The following is a 22,539-nucleotide window of genomic DNA, read 5'->3' as shown; positions in this document are numbered from 1 at the left end:
ACCTACAAGATCAGTCTTAAAACAAAAGCTTCAAAAAATCACAGTCATGAATAACGAAAATCAGACTTCAACTTTTGACCAATCAGCAGTCACACAAAGTGGCCATAATAATAAGGATTTTTTAAAACTGTTTTACCCAAATCTATATCCAACATTATCAGTCTCAGTGTTTTCCCCAAATACAATTAGCTCTAATAACAGAAATAAACTTGCTCAGTTCTTTTTGTTCGACAAAAAGGTGAGTAATTCTAATGGGTCAACAGTTTTGATATCAGAAAAGGGAGAAAACTTTAAATCACTCAACAATATTTCACTAACAGAAAAACACAGAAAAAGCCTTGACCATACCAAAAAGCAACCTACAATAAAGCAGAGTTCCAGTAATGAACAAAATCTAACAATTTCACAATCTCATAAGGAACTACCCTCATATCCCATTGCTGAGGATGGGTTCCAACCTGTCTTAATTCCCTCAAAACTAACAGCTACAAATAACCCTAACCAGACTACCACTACAAATACTTATGGTTTAAAATACCAGTCACATACATTACCCACAAATATGAATAGTACAAAACAATCACCATATAATTTTCCCTCAAGTATATATGGTTCTAAGTCTTCCTATTCCAGCTCAACTTCCAGTATGTATGAATCAAACCAAACTGACTACAGATCACCAGGTAGTATTTTTGGGCCAAGTAAATCTTCAAAATGGTTAGTCACCACACGAGAGGAAAGAATTCTATCTTTACAAAAAAACTCTAGGATAAGAGACAATTCTCAGAATATGGGCAAGAAGAATTGGAATCTTCCAGTGTTCTTTCAGCTCTGAATATGATTAGTCATTCCAATGTTATTACAGAGTTCTATATGTTTATTTTTTTTTTTTTTTTTTTTTGCCGCTGTCTCCCGCGTTTGCGAGGTAGCGCAAGGAAACAGACGAAAGAAATGGCCCAACCCACCCCCATACACATGTATATACATACGTCCACACACGCAAATATACACACCTACACAGCCCTCCATGGTTTACCCCAGACGCTTCACATGCCTTGATTCAATCCACTGACAGCACGTCAACCCCGGTATACCACATCGCTCCAATTCACTCTATTCCTTGCCCTCCTTTCACCCTCCTGCATGTTCAGGCCCCGATCACACAAAATCTTTTTCACTCCATCTTTCCACCTCCAATTTGGTCTCCCTCTTCTCCTCGTTCCCTCCACCTCTGACACATATATCCTCTTGGTCAATCTTTCCTCACTCATTCTCTCCATGTGACCAAACCATTTCAAAACTCCCTCTTCTGCTCTCTCAACCACGCTCTTTTTATTTCCACACATCTCTCTTACCCTTACGTTACTTACTCGATCAAACCACCTCACACCACACATTGTCCTCAAACATCTCATTTCCAGCACATCCATCCTCCTGCGCACAACTCTATCCATAGTCCACGCCTCGCAACCATACAACATTGTTGGAACCACTATTCCTTCAAACATACCCATTTTTGCTTTCCGAGATATGTTTATAATGAATATTAAAGAAAAGGAGACAGGCCATCTAAAGATGGGCCAACATCAAGCATAGGCCAAATGTAACTTTAACAACAACTATATTCAAGTTGCCAACCTACACATAGTATTCTTTAACTCAATGAGAAAATATAAATCATTATCATAGAGAAGCCATAGGACTTCTTACATAGGAATCCTGCAGCTTCAAGGCTGCCCTCCACACAGTGGGATGACTAGGTCCTCAATGACTCTGTGCTCATTTAAGTCCAGTGAGGATGATAAAGGCTTGTCAAAGATCAAGTCTTCTCACTCATGGTGTTACCACTTGTAGGTGAAGTCCATTAATACCATTTTTTTATTTTATTTTATTTATTTATTTTTTTTTGCTTTCTCGCTGTCTCCCGCATTTGCGAGGTAGCGCAAGGAAACAGACGAAAGAAATGGCCCAACCCACCCCCATACACATGTATATACATACGTCCACACACACAAATATACATACCTACACAGCTTTCCATGGTTTACCCCAGACGCTTCACATGCCCTGATTCAATCCACTGACAGCACGTCAACCCCGGTATACCACATCGATCCAATTCACTCTATTCCTTGCCCTCCTTTCACCCTCCTGCACGTTCAGGCCCCGATCACACAAAATCTTTTTCACTCCATCTTTCCACCTCCAATTTGGTCTCCCACTTTTCCTCGTTCCCTCCACCTCCGACACATATATCCTCTTGGTCAATCTTTCCTCACTCATTCTCTCCATGTGCCCAAACCATTTCAAAACACCCTCTTCTGCTCTCTCAACCACGATCTTTTTATTTCCACACATCTCTCTTACCCTTACGTTACTTACTCAATCAAACCACCTCACACCACATACTGTCCTCAAACATCTCATTTCCAGCACATCCATCCTCCTGCGCACAACTCTATCCACAGCCCACGCCTCGCAACCATACAACATTGTTGGAACCACTATTCCTTCAAACATACCCATTTTTGCTTTCCGAGATAATGTTCTCGACTTCCACACATTCTTCAAGGCTCCCAGGATTTTCGCCCCCTCCCCCACCCTATGATCCACTTCCGCTTCCATGGTTCCATTCGCTGCCAGATCCACTCCCAGATATCCAAAACACTTTACTTCCTCCAGTTTTTCTCCATTCAAACTTACCTCCCAATTGACTTGACCCTCAACCCTACTGTACCTAATTACCTTGCTCTTATTCACATTTACTCTTAACTTTCTTCTTCTTTCACACACTTTACCAAACTCAGTCACCAGCTTCTGCAGTTTCTCACATGAATCAGCCACCAGCGCTGTATCATCAGCAAACAACAACTGACTCACTTCCCAAGCTCTCTCATCCCCAACAGACTTCATACTTGCCCCTCTTTCCAAAACTCTTGCATTCACCTCCCTAACAACCCCATCCATAAACAAATTAAACAACCATGGAGACATCACACACCCCTGCCGCAAACCTACATTCACCATTTTTTTATATTTCATAATTATCTGAAGACCAATTTCTACAAACGAGTCCTGGTCTTACCCAGGACCTTTCTAAATGCTCCTGCAGTCCAAGGCTGCACTACTTCCAGTAGCAGGGAAATACAGACTCCTTTGGAATTTGAAATTCTTTGACAAAACTGTATTGCTAAGGGCGACTTTTCACTAAATATTACCTTATCCATAAACTTGAAAGCTATTCTAATATTTACCAGCTGACAGTTTGTCTCCTCAGTTATTCTCCTAACTTGGGACTGGTGGCAGATTATAGAGATGATTGCTGTCTCCGAATTCTTTCTTACATACAGAATCTTGAAGTTTAGTTCTTGCTAGATAAGAACCATATTGAGGCCTTTCACTCTGTCTCATCCTCATTTATGCATACATGTGTGTGTGTAATTCCCTACTTGTACTGTATGAGGAAGGAGTTCTACACTTGTGGAGCCCCATCTCTTGTACATGTCTTTAATTACTGATTTATATTATACAGAAAGGGAGTTTACTCTCATGTGGCCCCATCTCTTTGAACATTCTCTACTCAACATATGACCCTCTAAACTTCTGTATGCTATTTGGATTTACTACAACCTCATTCAGCATGTATGCGACAAACAGATTTGAAAGGATTTTTTCTTTTTTCTTCAATAAACAAAACATAATATTTTAGCTTTTTAGAAACTTCTATATTGGCCATATTCTGTAAATGATAGGCAGAAGTGCAATGTTTAACCAGATGAGTCTCCCCTTTGTATCTAAATGCAACTGTCCTTTATCATATAAAATATAGGTTAAAATGCATATATATATATATATATATATATATATATATATATATATATATATATATATATATATATATATATATATATATATATATATATATTTATATCTGAATTTGTGCTTTTGATAAAAAAGAAGTATAATCATGTGAGTTTAACTATATCAGACCTCACTATTTGTCTGTCTATGAAAATCTGAAATCCTACGTATTACACTCATGAAGGGTTTATGCACATGATGATTTCTTTAAACACCTGACAAGTGTAGAGAGACTATTTGAGAGCCATCAGCAGAACTTAAAAAACTACCAAAGAATTATGCATTCTGCATGAGTAATCAAAAATCAATATACCATCACAAAAGGAGTGTGTGCTAACATGCAAAGACCACAATGTTTGCTGAAGGTGTTGCTCCACACACCCTTTAGTATAGAGTGTATATACTACTGACAAATGGACAAAATAAACCTCAGTAGTTCCTGGCTACAGCACAAAAATACAAAACTAACACTTTGCAAACCTATTATCACTATAACTAATGTGGAAAAGGTTAACATTCTAAAGCAACCAAACAGTAATCTAACTTGCCCTTTGAACCCCATTACGTTATCAGAAACACAATTCCAATATGTTAATACTGTATGTAACAAATTTGACCTTAATAAGAGAAGACAAAACAAAATATGTGACCATTTGTTACCTGGTTAAGCTGTGGAGAATGACATTTTTGGTGCTGGCAATTCTCTAGCCAGGTACACTTTAAGGTAAGTACTTTACTGCATGCAAGAGACATTTTTGTATGTTTTTAAAGTGTTCTTCATTTCATGTAACTGATACAGTACTAGAAAGTGCGATGTTAGGCACAATTGATTTCAGTGAACTCTTTCGACAACAGCTCCCCTCTGAAAATTCTCCTAAGCCAGTTTCCCCCAGACAATCACCTCAAGTATACACTAATTGAAAATAATATGTTTAGGTCAGGTTCGGGTTTGACTGGGCAACATTATGTTGTAATTTGTTTCATCTTCATATACTATAGGGGTAACTGTAAATGGGGATATTGTCCTGGAGTTTCTGAAGTGAACCACATTTTCCAACAGACTCCAAATGAATATGAATTTCCTCGGTGTAGTGGTTGTGTTGATGACTATGTGTTCAAGTGCAGACCTAACTGGTTCAAATCCTGGGCACAACAATTGTCCCAAAACCAGCCCAGCCTTTCATCTTCCCCTGACCCTTCTCCTTTCACACTCACTCCCCCAAACTCAGTCACCAACTCCAGCATTTTCTCATTTGAATCTGCCACTTGCAATGCCACCAGCAAAAACAAGTGACTTACCTCACAGGTCCCCCTCTCTCCAAAGCCCTTGCATTCATGTCCTTCACCACCCATCCAAAAACAGATGAAACAGCCATGGTGACATCAAACACCCCTGAAAATGACACACCCTCATAGCACTTTAAATGCCACATAATAATCCTTTTATTTCACCAAATCTTCCTCTCACACTTTCTTTGAAGCAAACACCTAATTCACATATTGTCTACCACTCCTGAAGTCACACAGTTCTTCCCCAGTCTGATGCACTGTGCATGACACCATCCTCTCAATCACCACTCTTCTATACATCTTAGCAGGATCACTCAACAAACTTATGCCTCTGTAATTCAAAAACTCACCTCTCTCCTTTGCCTTTATGCAATGGCATCCTGCCAATGCTCAGGAACCTCACCTCACACGATCCATACAAACACTAAAAATCCGAACTAACCAATCAACAGCATAAGTCACCTCCTTTCTTAAGAAATTCTACTGCAATACTATCCATTTCAGCCTCGTTGCACAAAAAATAAGTGAACTAAAAATCATTTATTCTGAGTTCAGAAAAAACATCATTTATTGGATTGGCAAATCCTAAATATGTGAGTGTTACAACTTGTTTACTTGTCAAGTGGGGAAAAATATTATATTATTTTTTTAAATCAATTTATAGTTAAGTACTTCCAGCTAAGGGAAAGCATATCATTCACTGGACTGACCAATCCTAAGAACAGGCAGTATGGGCATGGAATGATGGGCAGGCAGTGGGTACCACAGACATAGCTAGTCCCTTAAAAAAGTGCTCAACCACCCACTACAGTCACTAACAAGTTGGGAGGCCTCCAGAAAGCTCCAATAACCCCTCCTTCATTTGGGTTGACATCTTTGGTCAGCTAACAAAGTCCACAGAGCACATTGAATTCAAATTTCAAGAAAGCACATTGCCTTGACCAAAGGCAGTCTTATCCTATTATGCTTGCCTTGACTGAGGATGTGCTTGCCTTGACTGAGGAAAACAACAGTGAAAGGGTTAAATGAGTTCTACTTAACCATATTATTTGCATCTAGCAGAGTATTCCAAACACTTCTTTCCTTTTCTTTTGTAAGTTTGTATATATCTTTTAATGGTATTACCAGATTCTGCATGTTTGTGGTTATAAACTGAGTGAAAAGTAACCTTCAGCAAGGTTGTTGTATCACCAGAGTACAATCTCTGAAACACTCAATCCAAAGAAATCCATGCTTTACGTGCTACTGCCTATAGTGCAGCCTTAAGGCTGCAGGAGCCCCCATATAAGAGTACTGGCATTATACAGCAATAATACAATACATAATACTAGTATCTTTCCATAAATCCAAATCTAATATTTCCACAATTTATGAAAACCACAGCAGTCTGAAGGTGATTAATAAATTCTCTTTCATAAACTCTCATCTATTTTCTGAAGACATTTTTAGCATCTAGGCACCTCCATCACAAACTGAGGTTCTCTCTCTTATCATTGTATTTCACCCTTTTTTGGGGGGATATAACCACAGGAACAGCTTGAAGACGACTGAAAAAAGGGTTTTATATAGTAGTGATGCTGAGGTGCATGGAAAAGCTGTGGAAGGGATAAAAAAACTTGAAACTGATGAAAACAGCAAAATTCTGAAAAACCAAGATTGCTCTATCCAGTAGGAACAATACATGATACAAAAGACAAAATGAAAGCCTGTGCTCATGCTATACAATTTTGAGTGCTATGCAACTGAATCACCACAGCACTCATGTAATGGAAAATATGGTATAAATGTTAAGCCTTGATGCAAATTATATTTGTCCCTTACTGTCTTACCGCACTTCTATATTTGCCTGTATCGTTATTTTATCAGAATATTATCATGTCGATGTTACATATGTCTTAAAAACATTTTTCTGTAAGTTTGTGTCGTGGGACATTTTTCATAAGGAACACATCTTCAATCAATTTACATTACAGGACTGAATAATGTAGATTTGTTTAATGCTCACCTTTTCAGAAAAATTATCTGCGCTGCTCGGTCTAATGTGGAAGATTCAACGACAGTGCTTGAAATGAGCGGAAAAGCAAAATATAAATGAGATATTTCCTGATTCCAGCATCACAGTGAGTAATAAAACCACAAGCAACTTTCTTCTTTCTTGTTAGCTAATGTGACATTTTACAAAACCATGCTTCATGGCACTGCAGTTGCACTACATTCTACTAATCATTTAAAAACTGTACTGATTTAATAAATTTACAACGAGAACAGGCTCCAAACAAATATAGTCTTTACACCTGCAGGATGATATCTGATGTAGTGATGGCTTGTCAGTATTCTAATAACTACTGTGATGGTAAGCATCAAACAGAATAAGAGAATCAAGCAGATAACTCCACCATCAAGTATACAAGTTATCTGATACTGTAATAAGAAACCATGATAACATAGCCACAAGCTTTCCTAAATGTGATAGATATATGAGTGATTTATGGTACAGAATCTATGACTAAGACTGTATTATGACTGACTGATGTTACTTACCATAGGACATGAATTCAGCTAATATGTTCCAGTTTTGGTTTTAAGATCATATCTTTTCATACTCACTTACAAAATTGATACAAGCATACTTTAAAAGTGTTTTCTTACAGAATATATCTAGATATTGCATCTGTTACAAAGAAAAATTCAAAACATCATGCTAGCCAGTGGGGTTAAGTTACAAAACCCCCATGATCTTGGGAGGTGTTACCAGACTCTGCCCACTAGAGGATACTACACAAGTGAAAAGTCACCTTTGGTGTGCCTGTATCACTGGGAGTATAGTCTTGTCAAAGAGCTTCTTACTCCAAAGGAGTCTACATTTCCCTGCTACTGGAGTAATGCAACCTTGGGTTGCAGGAATCTAAAAATAAATAAATAAATGATTTAGAGAACCATGTACAACAATTACCAAGAACTTTAGGTAAAAACAGCAGGAACCTAGGATCTCAGAGAGTATATGCCTCTTTATCATACATTATCACGCCATTAATACCATATTTACCAAGTACATTACTATACAAAGTACAGTGCTGAAAGAGATTCCAGTAACATAATGTCTACGCATCTACTCAAAGTTTTGGTGGTAGACAGCCGAATGTTATTTTTGAATTCTTTTTTATGGAGATTTAGGACAGTTTTAAAATCCAAGAAAAAAAGGGATGGCACTACACATACTACATATAAAAAGGATAGAGAAATGTTTGCCAGTAGAACTACACATTACAGCGTCATAACGTGCACAAAACATATTTTGGCTTCCACTTGCTTCCATCTGCATTAGATGAGTCTCAAAATGTCATTTGAACACTTGACAAAGAGACCCATTAGCTACTGATATGAGGCAATCATTTATCTCATTATGCAGCCCCAGAACCCCTTTTATATACTTCCTGCAGTTCCAAGGCTGTACTCTATTTATTCAGGGGCACAGTAAGGTGGGCTCCTTTGAAGTGGAAATATTGTGAACTTCGTTGTACTTCTTTCCATCCAGTGATGATGATACAGCCTTGTCAAAGTTGAGTTCTTTCTAACAGGCAGAATCCAGGAACACTGAAAACAATAAAGCCATGAAGTAATTGCAAACTAGAACTAAACATCCTGAAAACTAAAGGAAATGTCCTTACTTTAGTTTTCCAAAAAAAGCCTTCATTATTTAAGAGTCTCCTGTTTTTGGAAACTTCTTTGGTAACCACAAATCCTTTGGATTTACATTACTCAAAATGTAATGAGAGTATCTCTAATTAGTACATCTTTCCAAAACCAGTAAATGAATCCATTATGTAAGAGGGGAAAACACAAAAAGTTTCACCTTTAAGCCTCAGCCCAGCTATGCCAAGTTGTCTGTAAATGCTGCTGAGCTGGTATAACAAAGTGGTCTGGATCAGGGGTCCCTGTCAATTCCTGAGTATAAACTTGCACTGTCTGTACCTGAAATGGACAAAAAATGAAATCTATCTGTACTCTACAATTTTTTATGAAGGCTAAGGCAGCAAAAAAACTTAATGCCCTAATCATAATCATCCCATATGTTACATGTGTAACACAATGAAGACACCAAGCATAACTACTCAACTGCCTAGCATTCTCCCCATATATATGACCACAGAACATCAGTACACTTTATGATCTATGGCCTCACCCATTGTTTGTGGACAGAATGCCAGTAGTCCCCATGTTAAGCAGGCAGAAAGAAAAAAGAAATATTTTCTTCACAGGTTATGGACTTCAGACAGATGAATATGACACCACAACAGATGTAGATTGAAGAACAGTGACTATTAAAAGAGGCAGTATGGTCACAAAGACTGAATGGAGGTAGATTTATTTCATACTTCATACTTATTCACCATTTCCCACTTTGGCGAGGCAGTATCAAGAACATATAAAAGAGCCATGGAGGAAATGTCTCTACTTGGCTCCTTCTACAGTTTTGTTTCTAACACAGTAATACTACAGGAGGAGAGGATTTCTAGTAGGTTGACCCCACAACCACCTCTCTAAGTCACCTTCTACAACAAGTGGGAGATGAGGTTAGTATTCATTTTCCTGTACTCAAGGATAAACTGAAGGTATTTTTTTTTTCTATATTTGATGGCAATTTCCTGCATTAGTGAGGAAGCACCAGGAACAGATGAAGAAAGGCCACATCCGCTTGCATGCATTTTCCTCAGCTGTCATGTGTAATATATCAAAATCATAGCCACACAGAACTTTCCATGGTTTACCTTGGATACTTCACATACTCTGGTTCTGTTTAGTGAAAGCATATATTCAAGATAAATACATCAATTAGCTACTAAAGTTAATGATTGGCTCAAGATTGGAAAAAAAAAAGGCCAATCAAAGTAAAAAATGTATTAAATGTTGGGATATGAATTGACTGGAAAGACAAGAATATTGTACAGATTCCAAAATCATAAGACAGCTAATTCAGCATTTACCTGTTGTGAATCGGGAGTTCCAGATGAATAAACTGTGGTCACTCCATTTATTGCTGACCCTTCTAATTTGGCAGGTGTTGTTAAAGTTACTTGGTAGGAGCAGTCACTGACATCAAATGTTGGTCCACTTATGGAAGACAATGCAGTGGTAGCAAGGGGCTCTTCAGCACTTATGATGATAACTTCTTGTTCTTCTTGATGATCTGGATAATGGTAAGGATCCTTGACCTCAACAACTGTTGCAGTCTTTACAGTATTATGAACTTTATCAATATGAGCCAGAAGGTCTGAATTGCCTATGAATGATTCATTACAATGAGAACATGCAAAGCTAGTGGCTTTTCCATGACGCTTTTTATGCCTTGCAACACATCTAGGGCTTCGAAATAATTTTCCACACTTATCACAAGGAAAACATCTTTTTTGTTCATGTACTAATGCATGTTCAAGCAAATAATGATTTTCAGCAAAACTTTTCCCACATACTTCACACTCATATGGTTTTTCTTTAGTGTGTTTCTGTAAGCAGTGATGTTGGCAATCCTCATTTGTATGAAAACCCAAACCACAAATATCACAAACAATAGGTTTGTTGTGATTATGGGCAACTATGTGTCTAGCCAAATGAGCACGTGAAGGTAAAACCTTACTACAGATAAGACATGAAAATGTTCCATTGGTTGATTGTTCTTCTATGTTATCATTAATTTGATTCCCTGTACTATCTAATGCATCTTTACTTACTAGTTCCTTTTCTTGTTTTCTGGCAGATGTAATTAGGTCACAATCTCTCATCTCTACATCTAGACTAGAAGTAACATTAGATTCATCAGACACTTCTAGCTTTCCTTCAAAGCCATTTCCTGGATTCTGAACACAAGGCACACCAGCTATTTTGTCTAACTTTCTTTTACAGGCAGTATCTAATAAAGGTTGCATCATAAATGAGCACTTACCAAGTTTCTGGCTTAGAGCATATTGATGTCTACAAGTTTCTCCCATCACTCCTACGGAACATGAACATAAACCTAAGTTCATGTCAACATCGTAACATTCACCACTGGAAGTATTTCTGACTCGAAAATATGGGACAATTTCTAAGGATTCCATCATCTTTTTGTCCTGCAAGTATCGCTGTATGAATGCTGCTTCTATTCTGTTATCAGCAATACAGTGAACTTTTTTTTTATAATAGTCTTCCATATCATCAGTCAAAAATTCAAGAAGTTGAACCAAAGTACAAGCTTTTGTTTGATGTAAGACTTTGTCTTTTAGTGAGTCCACAGTCAGGTTAAAAATATTGTCAGTGCTTCCAATTCTATCAAGTAAATCTTCTCTAAGACATACAGCCCATTCATATCTCCTTGTGTACAACTCCTCCATGTAGCTGAAAAATTTGAGCGAAAACTGAGCTTGTGGTGATGTCATAAGTTTTCTATACTTTTCTTCCAAATCACCTGTAGTTTTGGCAAGCACCATTTCTTTGACCATTTCGAACAATTCTTGCCTATTACCTGAATCCACACCTGCCTGACTGTCACATAAACTTTCCCAGGCTGTCTGGACAACATGATATGGACAGACTACTAATTCAGCTTCAGGAAAGGCTGCCATAAGAGCATCATGCTGTGACATATCATCTTGAGTCATAAAGACTGCAGGACCTGCTGCACCTTGCCCATTGAAGCCCTGATCTGAAAGCAAGTTCATAAACATATGAAGTGCCTGTAGAACAACATTTGGACAGTCTGATGATGTAATGAGCACTCCTAAAGGTAATCCTCCAGCTACACTATGTGTTAATAATAAATACACCCGACATCTCAAGTAATCTACTCTGACAGTATCAATAAACACAAGTTTTCCACTCTGTGTTAACTCTCTATGACAACGTTTCATCAGTGGTGTAACAAGAGCAACTACTAAATTATTGCTGCTATCATTCAAGAGCTTGACTACAGCACACTTTTCATTGCACCTCCTGTTGTAATCTTTTACAAACTCCTCCAATGATTTGATTTTCTTAGTAGAAGTATCATCATTCTCGAGTTCTTTGGTGGTCAAATAGTATTGTCTGTAACACCAATTCATGTCTGGACATAAACCTCGATCCTCTAATGCTACATGATAATCATCCTCATATTCCATGTGTAAGTCACGTTTGTGGATTTCTAAGGCAGCAGCAGGTTTATAACCAGCTCGATACATTTTTCTAAATTTCTCCACAAGTGCAAAGTCAGGATCCCGGAACTGGAGTGCATCTTTCTTCTGTGTAAGGTGATTGTGGAGGTGATAGAGTGCCACCTCTACAGGATGTGTCTTCAGTTGCACTTCATGAATCTTCCTGAGGGAGAAAATGCATCTGAATGTATCACAGTTCTTAAAATAAGTTTTACTTAAAGATTAAGTTGAAAGTTTTAAAGATCAACTGCTGTACTTACATGCATAGTAGGTGAGGAAAAGTTTTACATTTAGCAAAACTGTTAGCTTAACATTAATCTGGAAATGTCTTGAAATTTTTTTGCCAAAATAGAATTTGATGTGAAAAGGTTTACTAAATCTATAGAACTGACTGTTCATACCAGTAATCATGTTCCCTTGCACCAAAAATAGAGTAATCATACTCTTCTACCCAGCCTTCTCTCTACTAATACCATGCATTTCTATTAAAGTAATCAATTTCCTAATTTTCTTCCTCTATACCACATTGAAAAACAAGGCTTTACGTTGGCTAATTCAATGATACTTCAGTATTTACTAAGCCTGCACATAACTTTGATGGCTTACAGGTAATTATGTTTAGCAGCTGTCTTTACTTTAGTATACTTCAAAATCATCAGTATGGTGATAATAATGGTTGGCGTTCCTGACCCTGATGCATTCATAGGCCACCCAAGGTCGAGCGCATAGGTTCGAATCCTGGCTGTGGCAGTCAGTCCATAGTCAACCTACCTATTCATCCACCCCCTAGGACTTGGTTGATAAAATGGGTACCTGTCTCAGGCTAGGATGAAGGCAGCAAGTATGAATATGTTCATGTGTATATATGTATATGTCTCTGTATGTATGTGTATGTATTTGTTGAAATATATATATGTATGTACATGTTGAAATGTATATGTATGTATATGTTGAAATGTATATGTATGTATATGTGTGTGTATGGGCGTTTATGTATATACATGTGTACGTGGGTGGGTTGGGCCATTCCTCATCTGTTTCCTTGCACTACCTCACTGATGCAGAAGACAGCAATTAAGTATGATAAATATATAAATATTAATATATATAGCATTAATGGGATGGCCTTGATTAAGGCCTCAGCTGCCTGTACCATCTCAGGTAACATAAAAAGAAGAAGAAAAAAAAAGGAAATGGTGTATTTTACCTTGTTGCATTTTAAGCTTGCTAAATACAATATATCTATCACTTTGACCTGTTCACACAGAATAATTCAATACACAGACTACATATATCAACATCATCAATGAGCATGACAAAACAGATACAGAGTTCTCATCCACCTTTTGCTAAGCTTTTCTTGTCGTATCTTGATTACCATTTTAGCTGGGCAGGCAGTATGCTTCTTATGTGGAGTGCGGACACGCTTGTGGCTTGATGGCTTTGTGTTATGGTGGCACCTTAAATCAACCTGAAAGAAGGATGAAATCAATGTAGAATTCTTTATATGAAGAGAAAATACATTATGGTTTTATGAGGTGAAAGTGAGCATTTATGTGTACGTGAATGAGGTGAATGGAAGCAAGTGTAAAGGGAGATCAACAGTGAGATGGATGGATAGTACTACATAAGCAATAAGGAAGCAAATATAATGGAATGCAAAAAATTAATCATAAGAAATTCTGCTTCAAACAACCAGGTGGCTATGCAGAAAACAACTCATTTGGAGAGAAAAAGATAAATTGTACATGTCTCAACTTATGCTTTTAATCTCTAGGCGATTCTCTAGTTTAAAAGCATATCTTTACCTGCTTAAGCCATAGTCATGACCATAATCAATAACTTACACGATAAATAAACCATTTTGTTTCACTTGGGTAAGTTCTTTCAATCCTATATGTTGTCAGTGAATGACTGCAAAATTCTTCAATCCATCGCCTCATGCTATCTTTTGTTGCTTCAGATCGCGCAATGCGAAAGTTGGCATTAAAACGTTTCTCCCCCTCATATTCCTTACAGTCTTCATATGACTCAATATAGTAGTCATAGCCTGGAGGAAGGACAGCCTGCAATTAAATGTCATTGTAAAGGAACTTAATATTTCCACAGAAGAAAAATTTACAAATGCAGATTATTACTGATTTTCTGGCAGAAAGGTCTGTCACAATGCCTATGTGATTGACACAAACTAGACATTCACAAATATAAGTCAACTGGCATGAAGGACTGTGTATGTATGCTGATCACACTGGAATGATGAGTTCTCTTTATATATCTAACAATTACAAATACTCTTTTGCTAGCATGGCAAATCATCTTCAAATCATATGCCGCTCCTACTGCTATCTGTAAGTTTTGTTGGACTATAACCATTCACACATTTCTAAACAAGTTACAATACTGGCCTACATCACCAGTGTTCAACCATAACACTTCCTATTATTTTGCCTACTTTCACAACAATCAAATACCATCTTTACCATACCACTTACGTTCCTCACTATTATGAAAAATAGTGCTGGTCTGCCTGCAATTATTGATCACACAAATCCAAAAGAGTATACTGTATGAATCCAATAACTTTCTCCATACCCATGCTGCTCTTACCACCTATTCAGAAATAAAAGGGAGAAATTACAGTAAGTACAAAGTTCTTTACCTAAAACATTTAACTTTATGTAATTCTAAATGCTTGGTAACTATTGCCAGTCTGTTATTATCCATGTGATATAATAAAATGAAGATGTACTGACATCCAACTGACCTTCAAAGATGGAAAATCACAAATATCTAAATTGGATTTTACTGGTGACTTTCTTCTCTTGGTAGCCATGTGTTCTTATCTGTATTACTGCACACATTACCCTGGGAAAGTGACAAAATAGACTTGCTGTACTAAATAAATGAATTCATTAAAAATTTTTCTGAAGTATGATGACTGGCTGAATATATTATCATACCTCATTACATCTACCTCTTCATTTGTCCCCATGCTGGCAATGTAAGTTAAAAGCTTCTCAGTTGAATGGCATAAAGAGGATAGACATTAGAGTTAAACCCTGATTAAGCGATGCATTTCAGATATTTACACATAAAAGAAAGGATATACTACAGCTGCCAATCATGACTGTGTTAACAGTATGCGAGTGGCTACATACCCCTGAAAACACCAAGCTGTTGATTTCAGGATTACTTGAAATCTTAAAGCTCAACACTTTATTATTACTCATTAACACAATAATGAACTCTGATTCAAGTAATAGCCATTTATGCTGAGGGAGCACGATGGGTTATTATCTTTATCTTATAAATTAATGAATATGGGCGGCTATAATGACAGAAAATGTTGGGTATAAATATGCATGCACATTACTAGAAATCCACAGACCCTATGATCACCTACACTAGCTTTACTTAGAGGCTGAGAGTTATCTTACATTTCAATACTATAGCTGAAAGATACCAACAGCATTGTTGTCGTCTTTCTTACACTGTGCTGGTTGCATAAAGTTGGAGGAAGTGAATACACTCTATCAACACAGAAGATACAGTCAGTTAATGAACATCCCAGGAACTAAATACGAAAAACCATACATCCACATGCTTGAATACAATAGAAAATAACATAAATTTAGATCTTAAAGCATATGTTTGGTAAGATGAGATTCTGTTCATTTCTACATGTATAATCACTTTCTTTCATCCAACAAGTTCCATAATCGTCATTACACTCCCACCGTAAAACATAGTGGGATAAATAATAATTCTCCAATACTCCCCTTCCCCATCTAGACTAGTTTTTCTATGTATGACAAGTCACTTAACATATGTTTCTCTCAAATTCATGTTCTCTCTATAGTGCCCCTGAAATGGAGCTTTGTCATAAATAAAGATGGTTCCACTGAAGTTCCTGTGATCTTAGGTTCATTCTGCATATTAAATCCCACCATTCCATTAAAAGTTCTGACATTTTTTGAGTTCCTTTTATCATAACAATAAAGTACATAATTACTGTACTTTTGTTTAACATAAATCATGAGCTTCTAATATGTCTATTCATCATAATTGATGACCTCCTTTAGCCACTGTTGTAACTAAGGTTTGTAATATTCACATATAAGGCGATACAGTTTTCAGAATTACTTTTTATCTTACTGAGAACTTTTAATTCTCTTCCAATCAGACCGAATATAACATTTATAATACACTTTGCAAATTCAAGAACCCAGCCCAGACTTGTGTCTACTCTTCCATATATCAAAGCATGTAACCCACCATTCTACCTAATTCCTTCTTGATTCAGCTGAAAAACTAGCACTGTCTTCTAATTACTCGCTCTCATTAAGCAAATCCGTCATATGGAATTAATTATCACTAATTATAACTTCTTAAGTACTATGTAATACATATTGTTTTGGTTATCTGTGTTGACACGAAACAGCGAACAACTCTAGCGAAGAGATGGGGCAGCGACCACAGGTAACTGACTACCTGTTAGCGATCATTATGCACAACGAACGAAGAGAGAGAGAGAGAGAGAGAGAGAGAGAGAGAGAGAGAGAGAGAGAGAGAGAGAGAGAGAGAGAGAGAGAGAGAGAGAGAGAGAGAGAGAGAGAGAGAGAGAGTTGCTTACAATTCCGCACTCACATTTCACGTAAGTTTGTCAGACACATTTTTCTTTAACATTTTGGTTTAAAATTTGTGAATGAATTCATTTATGACCAGAAAATGCATTTTACTTCAGTAGCAAACCTTTCCAGAAAGAAGAAAGTGCAAAATAACTAGTCAGAAGAGAGATAAGCGACATCTCAGTCTGAGCAACAAGAAATTTGTCACCGTTGATTAACTGACAAAAAACTCAGGGCTAAGACTTGTAAATTTTCTGATGACAACTTTGGATCACATTGCGAGTATTTAACGGTAATCTGGATATGGCTGTGCAGCAAATTTTTTTCGACTTGAAATAGGGATAACGAATCACAGATTTTTACGTCACTCCAAATTTACCTTCATCATTGGGTGGGTCAACCATTTTATACAACCCATGCCTTGCAGACAAAACCTGTGTGGTATTGAAACATATTTCATATACAAACACTTTATGTACATGGACAGGCGATCTCTGCTTCCTACGTTAAAAGATTATCTACCGGCTGACAACCAACATTTTTTAATAAACACGAAGGATTCATAGCCGCCGGCTTACAAGAAATAGAAGTTTAAAACTCATGTTTTAAGGACAATAAAAAGCAAGAGATATTAGCCAACATTTATAGTTAAAAAAAAATCGAGACTTACATTAGAACCATTTCACATAAACTAAATCTGAGCTTGTTAAATTGCTCATCAAACAAATTTCACGAAGAAAAAATACAAAATCACAAATCAATTTAATAAAAATAAGATAATATCTTATTATAATTCCTCTTATTATGAGTTTTATGGATTTATAAACTATGTTTTGAAAGCTGTAATAAGAGTTGTCGAGATTGGTACCATGGTAGATGCAAAACAATACGTTGTTTATGAGTGGTGAACATTTTGCCGTTATTTAAGCGGGTACGTGGCTGAGTTGTGGAAAAAGGTTGTATATGGTGCAAAGAGAGTCAAAGGTTGTTGTGGTGATGTGGGGAATTCACTGCCGATTTATAAGAGGAATCGTTGTGTTGGCCACTTGGCCTCGTCTGAGGGACGCTGACACCATGATGAGGGTATGATACCCACTTTCGGACAGAAGGTTCTGGCCTGCTACGTTGTGTCACGCACGGCCGCATTAAGGCCAAGGGATCCCTTAGGAAGAAGAAGTATGCCAGGTGAGATCTACCCGGTTCTGTGGAGTGTCATAGGATACTCCAAACTGTAGCTAGCCAGCACGGATGTTGGATCCAAGCTGGAGAATCATGCGGTCATGAGAAATGGCCCTGTGGCTGGGTTTCAGAAGTGAATTAGACTAGGTTAGTGAGGCAGATTAATATGTAATGGGGTAAGTTTTGGAGCTAGTACTTAGAGTGTGACCTAGTGGTGCTGGTGTTAAGGGATAATGGATAGGGAAGTTTATGAACTAGGGCAATTAGGGTAAAAATGTGTGAACTATTGAACTGACTGCCATAGTATGGTTTGGTCGCATTGAACTAAATTTGTTGTGACTTAAATTTAAAGATAATACACTAGGCATTGTGTTAATAATGAATACTCATGTGAACAATTTGTGAACTTTAGAAATATATATGTGAATAAGGTTTTATTTAGTTTTTAAAGGGAAATTGACCTGTGTGTATTGTTTTGCACTTCGCCGTTATTATTGATTTTGTAAATAGTTATGTAGATTTTTTGTTTCTGTGACCTTTGCAGGAATTCATATGTGCTCTGTTGTTGATGTATTTTTGTGTAAGGGTAGTTTGGCCTCATTGCACATGTATTGGAGACCAAACACTTTACGTTCTTGCTTATTTATTCATTGTTAGGTTCGTAGGCTTCCGCTACTTGTTGTGAAGGCAGCGCATGATTTGGGTAGCGCACACTATGTGTTTATTTGGGTCGCTTAGGTGACCAAAACTAAAACAACCGGATGACAAGGTTTTATTTTTTTTGTGTGTGTTTAAGGCTTCAGTCTCGGACAAAAGTCCACATCAAAGCCTGGCTTTAATTGAATTATAGAGAGGATTATGAAACGGAAAAAGAAAAGATAAGGGAAAGTATTTACGAATTTTTAAGAAATTGAAAAACCTTTCTTTTGAAAAATGACAGGTCATAGTTAATTGGGAAAGAAGACATGAGATGCTAGAGAGTTCCACAGCTTCGATGTTTAGGGGAAAAAAAGTTGTCAGAACGGCCCACTCTTGAGTTGCTGATGGCCACACAATCATGTGACAGCAGCTTGCCGAGTATTGCGAGGTCTAGCTAGTGGTCACGTGGGCGCACAAGTAGCCACCTCACGGGAGCAAAAACCAAAGTAATACCTATAGAAGAGAGAAAGTGAACCAACATTGCGGCGTAGGGCAAGGGGGTCAAGTTTTGAAGTTAGCCTGGGACAGTTTATAGGTCGGATCGCTTTCGACTCAACTCTTAAGGATGCAGAGTCGGAAACATGCCATATGTGAGAGCAATATTCCATATAAGGACAAGTCAGTCCCTTGTATAAACATAGCAGTTGTTCAGAAGAGTAGTTTTGACATCTAAACATGACACACGCTTTCTTAGAGGCAGACTTAGTTATTCTTGTAATGGGTTTCCATGAAAGAGTGGATGTTACGGTGATACCAGTTATGTTCATTGAGTCAAGAGGGGGAATGATAAAACCGTCAAAGGAGAGACGAGAGTTGTGGAGAGTTTTCGATAGAGAGATGGGTATAAGTTGGGTCTTGGAGGTAGTAAACGTAAGATCTTGCGTACCCCACTGCGATAACTTCTCCAAGTCAGAGTTTATTGAGAATGCTGTGTCAAGATGAGATGAAGTGAGAGAAGAGGAAGCAGACTTGAAGGGTGTGGATGAATGCATTGTTGAGTTGCTCGCGTATGAGTGGATTGGATTATTTGTGGAGGAGAGGAAATCGTTGAGAAAAGGAGAAAAATTGTAGGGGGACACCGCTGTTGATGGAGAAAAAGGAGGCTGATCCATCAGCATTCACAGAGATAGATTGGCCTGAGACGAAGCTAGATATGTGGAGCAAAGTGAGGGAGGGAAGCCAAAAAAGGGGAGCTTAGAGATGAGACCCCAATGCCACACCTTTTCAAAAGCTTATGGCAATAACAACTACACATGACTCCCCAAAATATTTCAGGGATGATGACCACACAATAGTAAGATAGGAAAGAATATTACTAGTGGATCTCGCCTTACGAAAGTCATACTGGTGATCAGAGAAAAGACAGTGATTTTCGAGATGTTTAAGGATATAGGAGTCGAGGGGGGATTTAAAGACTTCGCAGCTGGTAAATGTCCAAGCAATAGGACGACAGTTAGAGGTTTCAGAACGGCCACCCTTCATAGGATGTATCAGTGCATACTTCCAAGGAGAAGGAAAAGTTTTGCCTTTTAAACAGAAATAGAACAGACGAGCAAGCGCATGTGCAGGTTCAGAAGCACACTTTTTCCGTACACGGAGATGGATGCCATCTGGACCATAATCTTTCCTTGTGTCCAGAGAAATAAGCGCTTTTTCGGACAGACCGAGAAGTGATTACGGGAAGAGGCATAGGATTAAGAGAAACATCAGGGGTGAAGGGATGTTAGCCATCCATGGTGGAATTAGAGGAGAAACGGGAATCAAAAAGATTTGTGTATGGGAGAGACAGTTATAGTACCGTCAGAACGGAAAATTGAGGGAAAGGTAGAGCGACAGTTGTTAGAGATGTTCTTAGGTAAAGACCAGAAAGACATATCAGTGGATGACGAGAAGTTATCGCACTTCCTTTGGATAAAGGAACGCTTCGCCTCACGGATAAGGTGCTTTTAGCGATTACTGGTAGTGATAAAAGCTGAATGGGAGGCAGAGGAAGGGAAGTATTGCCAAGCCCGATATGCCTGATCTCTTGTCTGAATGGCCTCAGAACAGGAACGGTTGAATGATGGATTGGGTGAAGAAATCGTCTTCAAAGAAGAGGGAATAAATGCTTCCATTCCCCCAAGAAAACCTGTGTCGTGTTTAGTGTTCAATTGAGGAGAGGTTACTAGAGAGACCGCGAAAGTTGGTATAATGAATAGAAAAAGAGGAAGGTATAACAGAGAGGGAAAGGTCGTGGGAGAGGCCGGTACCAGTACCAGAGCCCTCCCCTCTCATTGGCAGTAGAGTCAGGCCGAAACCCAGAGATTCTTAGCACCTCATAATGCCGGAGACTAGGGGCCATGGATGTGACGGACTCTGTCATGGTGATGCTTATATAAGTGTTTCAGTGGACAGGAATTGGCAAAAGTACTTATGTGAAAAAGTGATTATATCAAGCAAGGTTTGAGTAGGCGAAAGTGCTTGTAAGAAGATGGGGACTAGCCTGATAGTTCCATTTTGATGAGAAAATAAGATCAGGAATCCTGACACGGATTTATTGCTCATTAATTTTATAATTTCGCCTTTGTATTGGTTTAGTTTATTGATATACTATAGGCTTACAGTACGTGAATGTTTTCAAAGACTAGAATATCCGTATTTCTGAGTAGCAGACTATATTATCATATGTTGCTATCAGGCTAGTGAATACGTGTTGAACGGTTAGAATGAGTTGTACTTCATCAATGTTTATGCCAGTTGATATGCCTGGATAATCTGTTTCTTTGCTGATAGAAAAAGATAACTAAAACATAAGATTACAATAGACATGGATAAAACTTCTGTGAAAGTCTTACAGGTACGATTTGATCAAGGATTAATTTGTGTAAATTTTATGTTTATTAACAAATAGTTTTGTTAGTTCAATTTATGCGTTCGCCAAAGAATTCATGCGCTAGACTTCGTGTTGTCCTTTGATACAGTGTTGCCAACCATAGGGCCATGTTCTAACTTTGGAACTTTTGACTAATTTTCAAAGGAATAGGGACATGGGGATGACCAGGCAAAATTCTTTAAAACCTAGGGCTTTTCTATGGATCATTGACATTCATTGATAATCAGCATACTGATATTTAAGTAAAGTAACAAATAATGTCGTGAACTTTATGCAATTCTAAAGTCCCTCCTTCACTTATTCGTTTTCTTCGGTGAAAATACAAGAAAAATTTCCCGTCTAAAGCAAATGACTGCATTATTTCAGGGTATGGCGGCTTGATAGCTATCCTGCTAGATGAAAGAATCCAAATGACGAGGATGATATGTAAGAATCTCAACATATCCGAGTTTGTTGATAATTTATCAAAGATTGAACCTGATATACAAGTCATCTTGAGCAAGTTAATTTGGAAAGTGAGTAGTGCGAGTCAATTTCGCCTTTGTAGAAATAAGAAACATTTCAGGATATGTTTTTCTCTTCTTTTATCACACAGCGTTTATTGAGCTCAAAAAAAAAGTTGCCTCTCTTTGATCCATTGTTTAAGGGAATGAACGTATATCTCCTAAGATTGCACTGGCTTTGATGCTAGGAGAACACCATCAAGGCTAGACAATTTCTTGACAGAATATGGACATGAAGTAAATTCTCAAGTGATATTCGGAAAGATTGGGAGGATGTGATTGCATATTTCAATGCTGCATAACGTAATAACCTGCTTGAAAAGTGTGAAGAACTTTAGTTG

The 22,539-nt window shown here is 37.7% G+C and overlaps 2 protein-coding genes across 10 annotated transcripts in view; one reads left to right on the top strand and one right to left on the bottom strand.

Annotated features, from left to right (window-relative positions):
- Positions 1-4,351: 4,351 nt before the first annotated feature.
- LOC139766112 (uncharacterized) lies at positions 4,352-16,759 on the bottom strand. Of its 8 annotated transcripts, XM_071694309.1 has the most exons (9): positions 16,593-16,745; positions 15,755-15,847; positions 15,082-15,182; positions 14,810-14,927; positions 14,165-14,367; positions 13,661-13,788; positions 10,137-12,480; positions 9,005-9,123; positions 7,292-8,745 (listed from the first exon to the last, which is right to left on the bottom strand). In XM_071694309.1, the coding sequence occupies exons 3-8, from the start codon at positions 15,148-15,150 to the stop codon at positions 9,007-9,009; spliced, it is 2,979 nt and encodes a 992-aa protein (XP_071550410.1). In that variant the 5' UTR covers positions 15,151-15,182; positions 15,755-15,847; positions 16,593-16,745; the 3' UTR covers positions 7,292-8,745; positions 9,005-9,006. The 8 variants fall into 8 exon arrangements, with proteins under 8 accessions (XP_071550411.1, XP_071550410.1, XP_071550414.1 ...); XM_071694310.1 differs by lacking the exons at positions 7,292-8,745; positions 15,755-15,847 and adding an exon at positions 4,352-6,698; XM_071694313.1 differs by lacking the exon at positions 14,810-14,927 and having other exon boundaries at positions 14,165-14,383.
- A 1,052-nt stretch (positions 16,760-17,811) lies between these two features.
- mRpS10 (mitochondrial ribosomal protein S10) overlaps positions 17,812-22,539 on the top strand; it is a 40,697-nt gene continuing 35,969 nt past the window's right edge. Inside the window, exon 1 of one of the 2 annotated variants that reach the window (XM_071694307.1) lies at positions 17,812-17,876. The gene's annotated coding sequence lies outside the window, so the exon portion shown is untranslated. The remainder of the gene's footprint in view (positions 17,877-22,539) is intronic. The other variant, XM_071694305.1, reaches the window with a different exon arrangement.

The sequence above is a fragment of the Panulirus ornatus genome, chromosome 57 (assembly GCF_036320965.1).
Source record: "Panulirus ornatus isolate Po-2019 chromosome 57, ASM3632096v1, whole genome shotgun sequence".
Classification (NCBI taxonomy): domain Eukaryota; kingdom Metazoa; phylum Arthropoda; class Malacostraca; order Decapoda; family Palinuridae; genus Panulirus; species Panulirus ornatus.
Note: the sequence above shows the minus strand (reverse complement) of the source record. Positions and strands in the feature narration are given on the sequence as shown.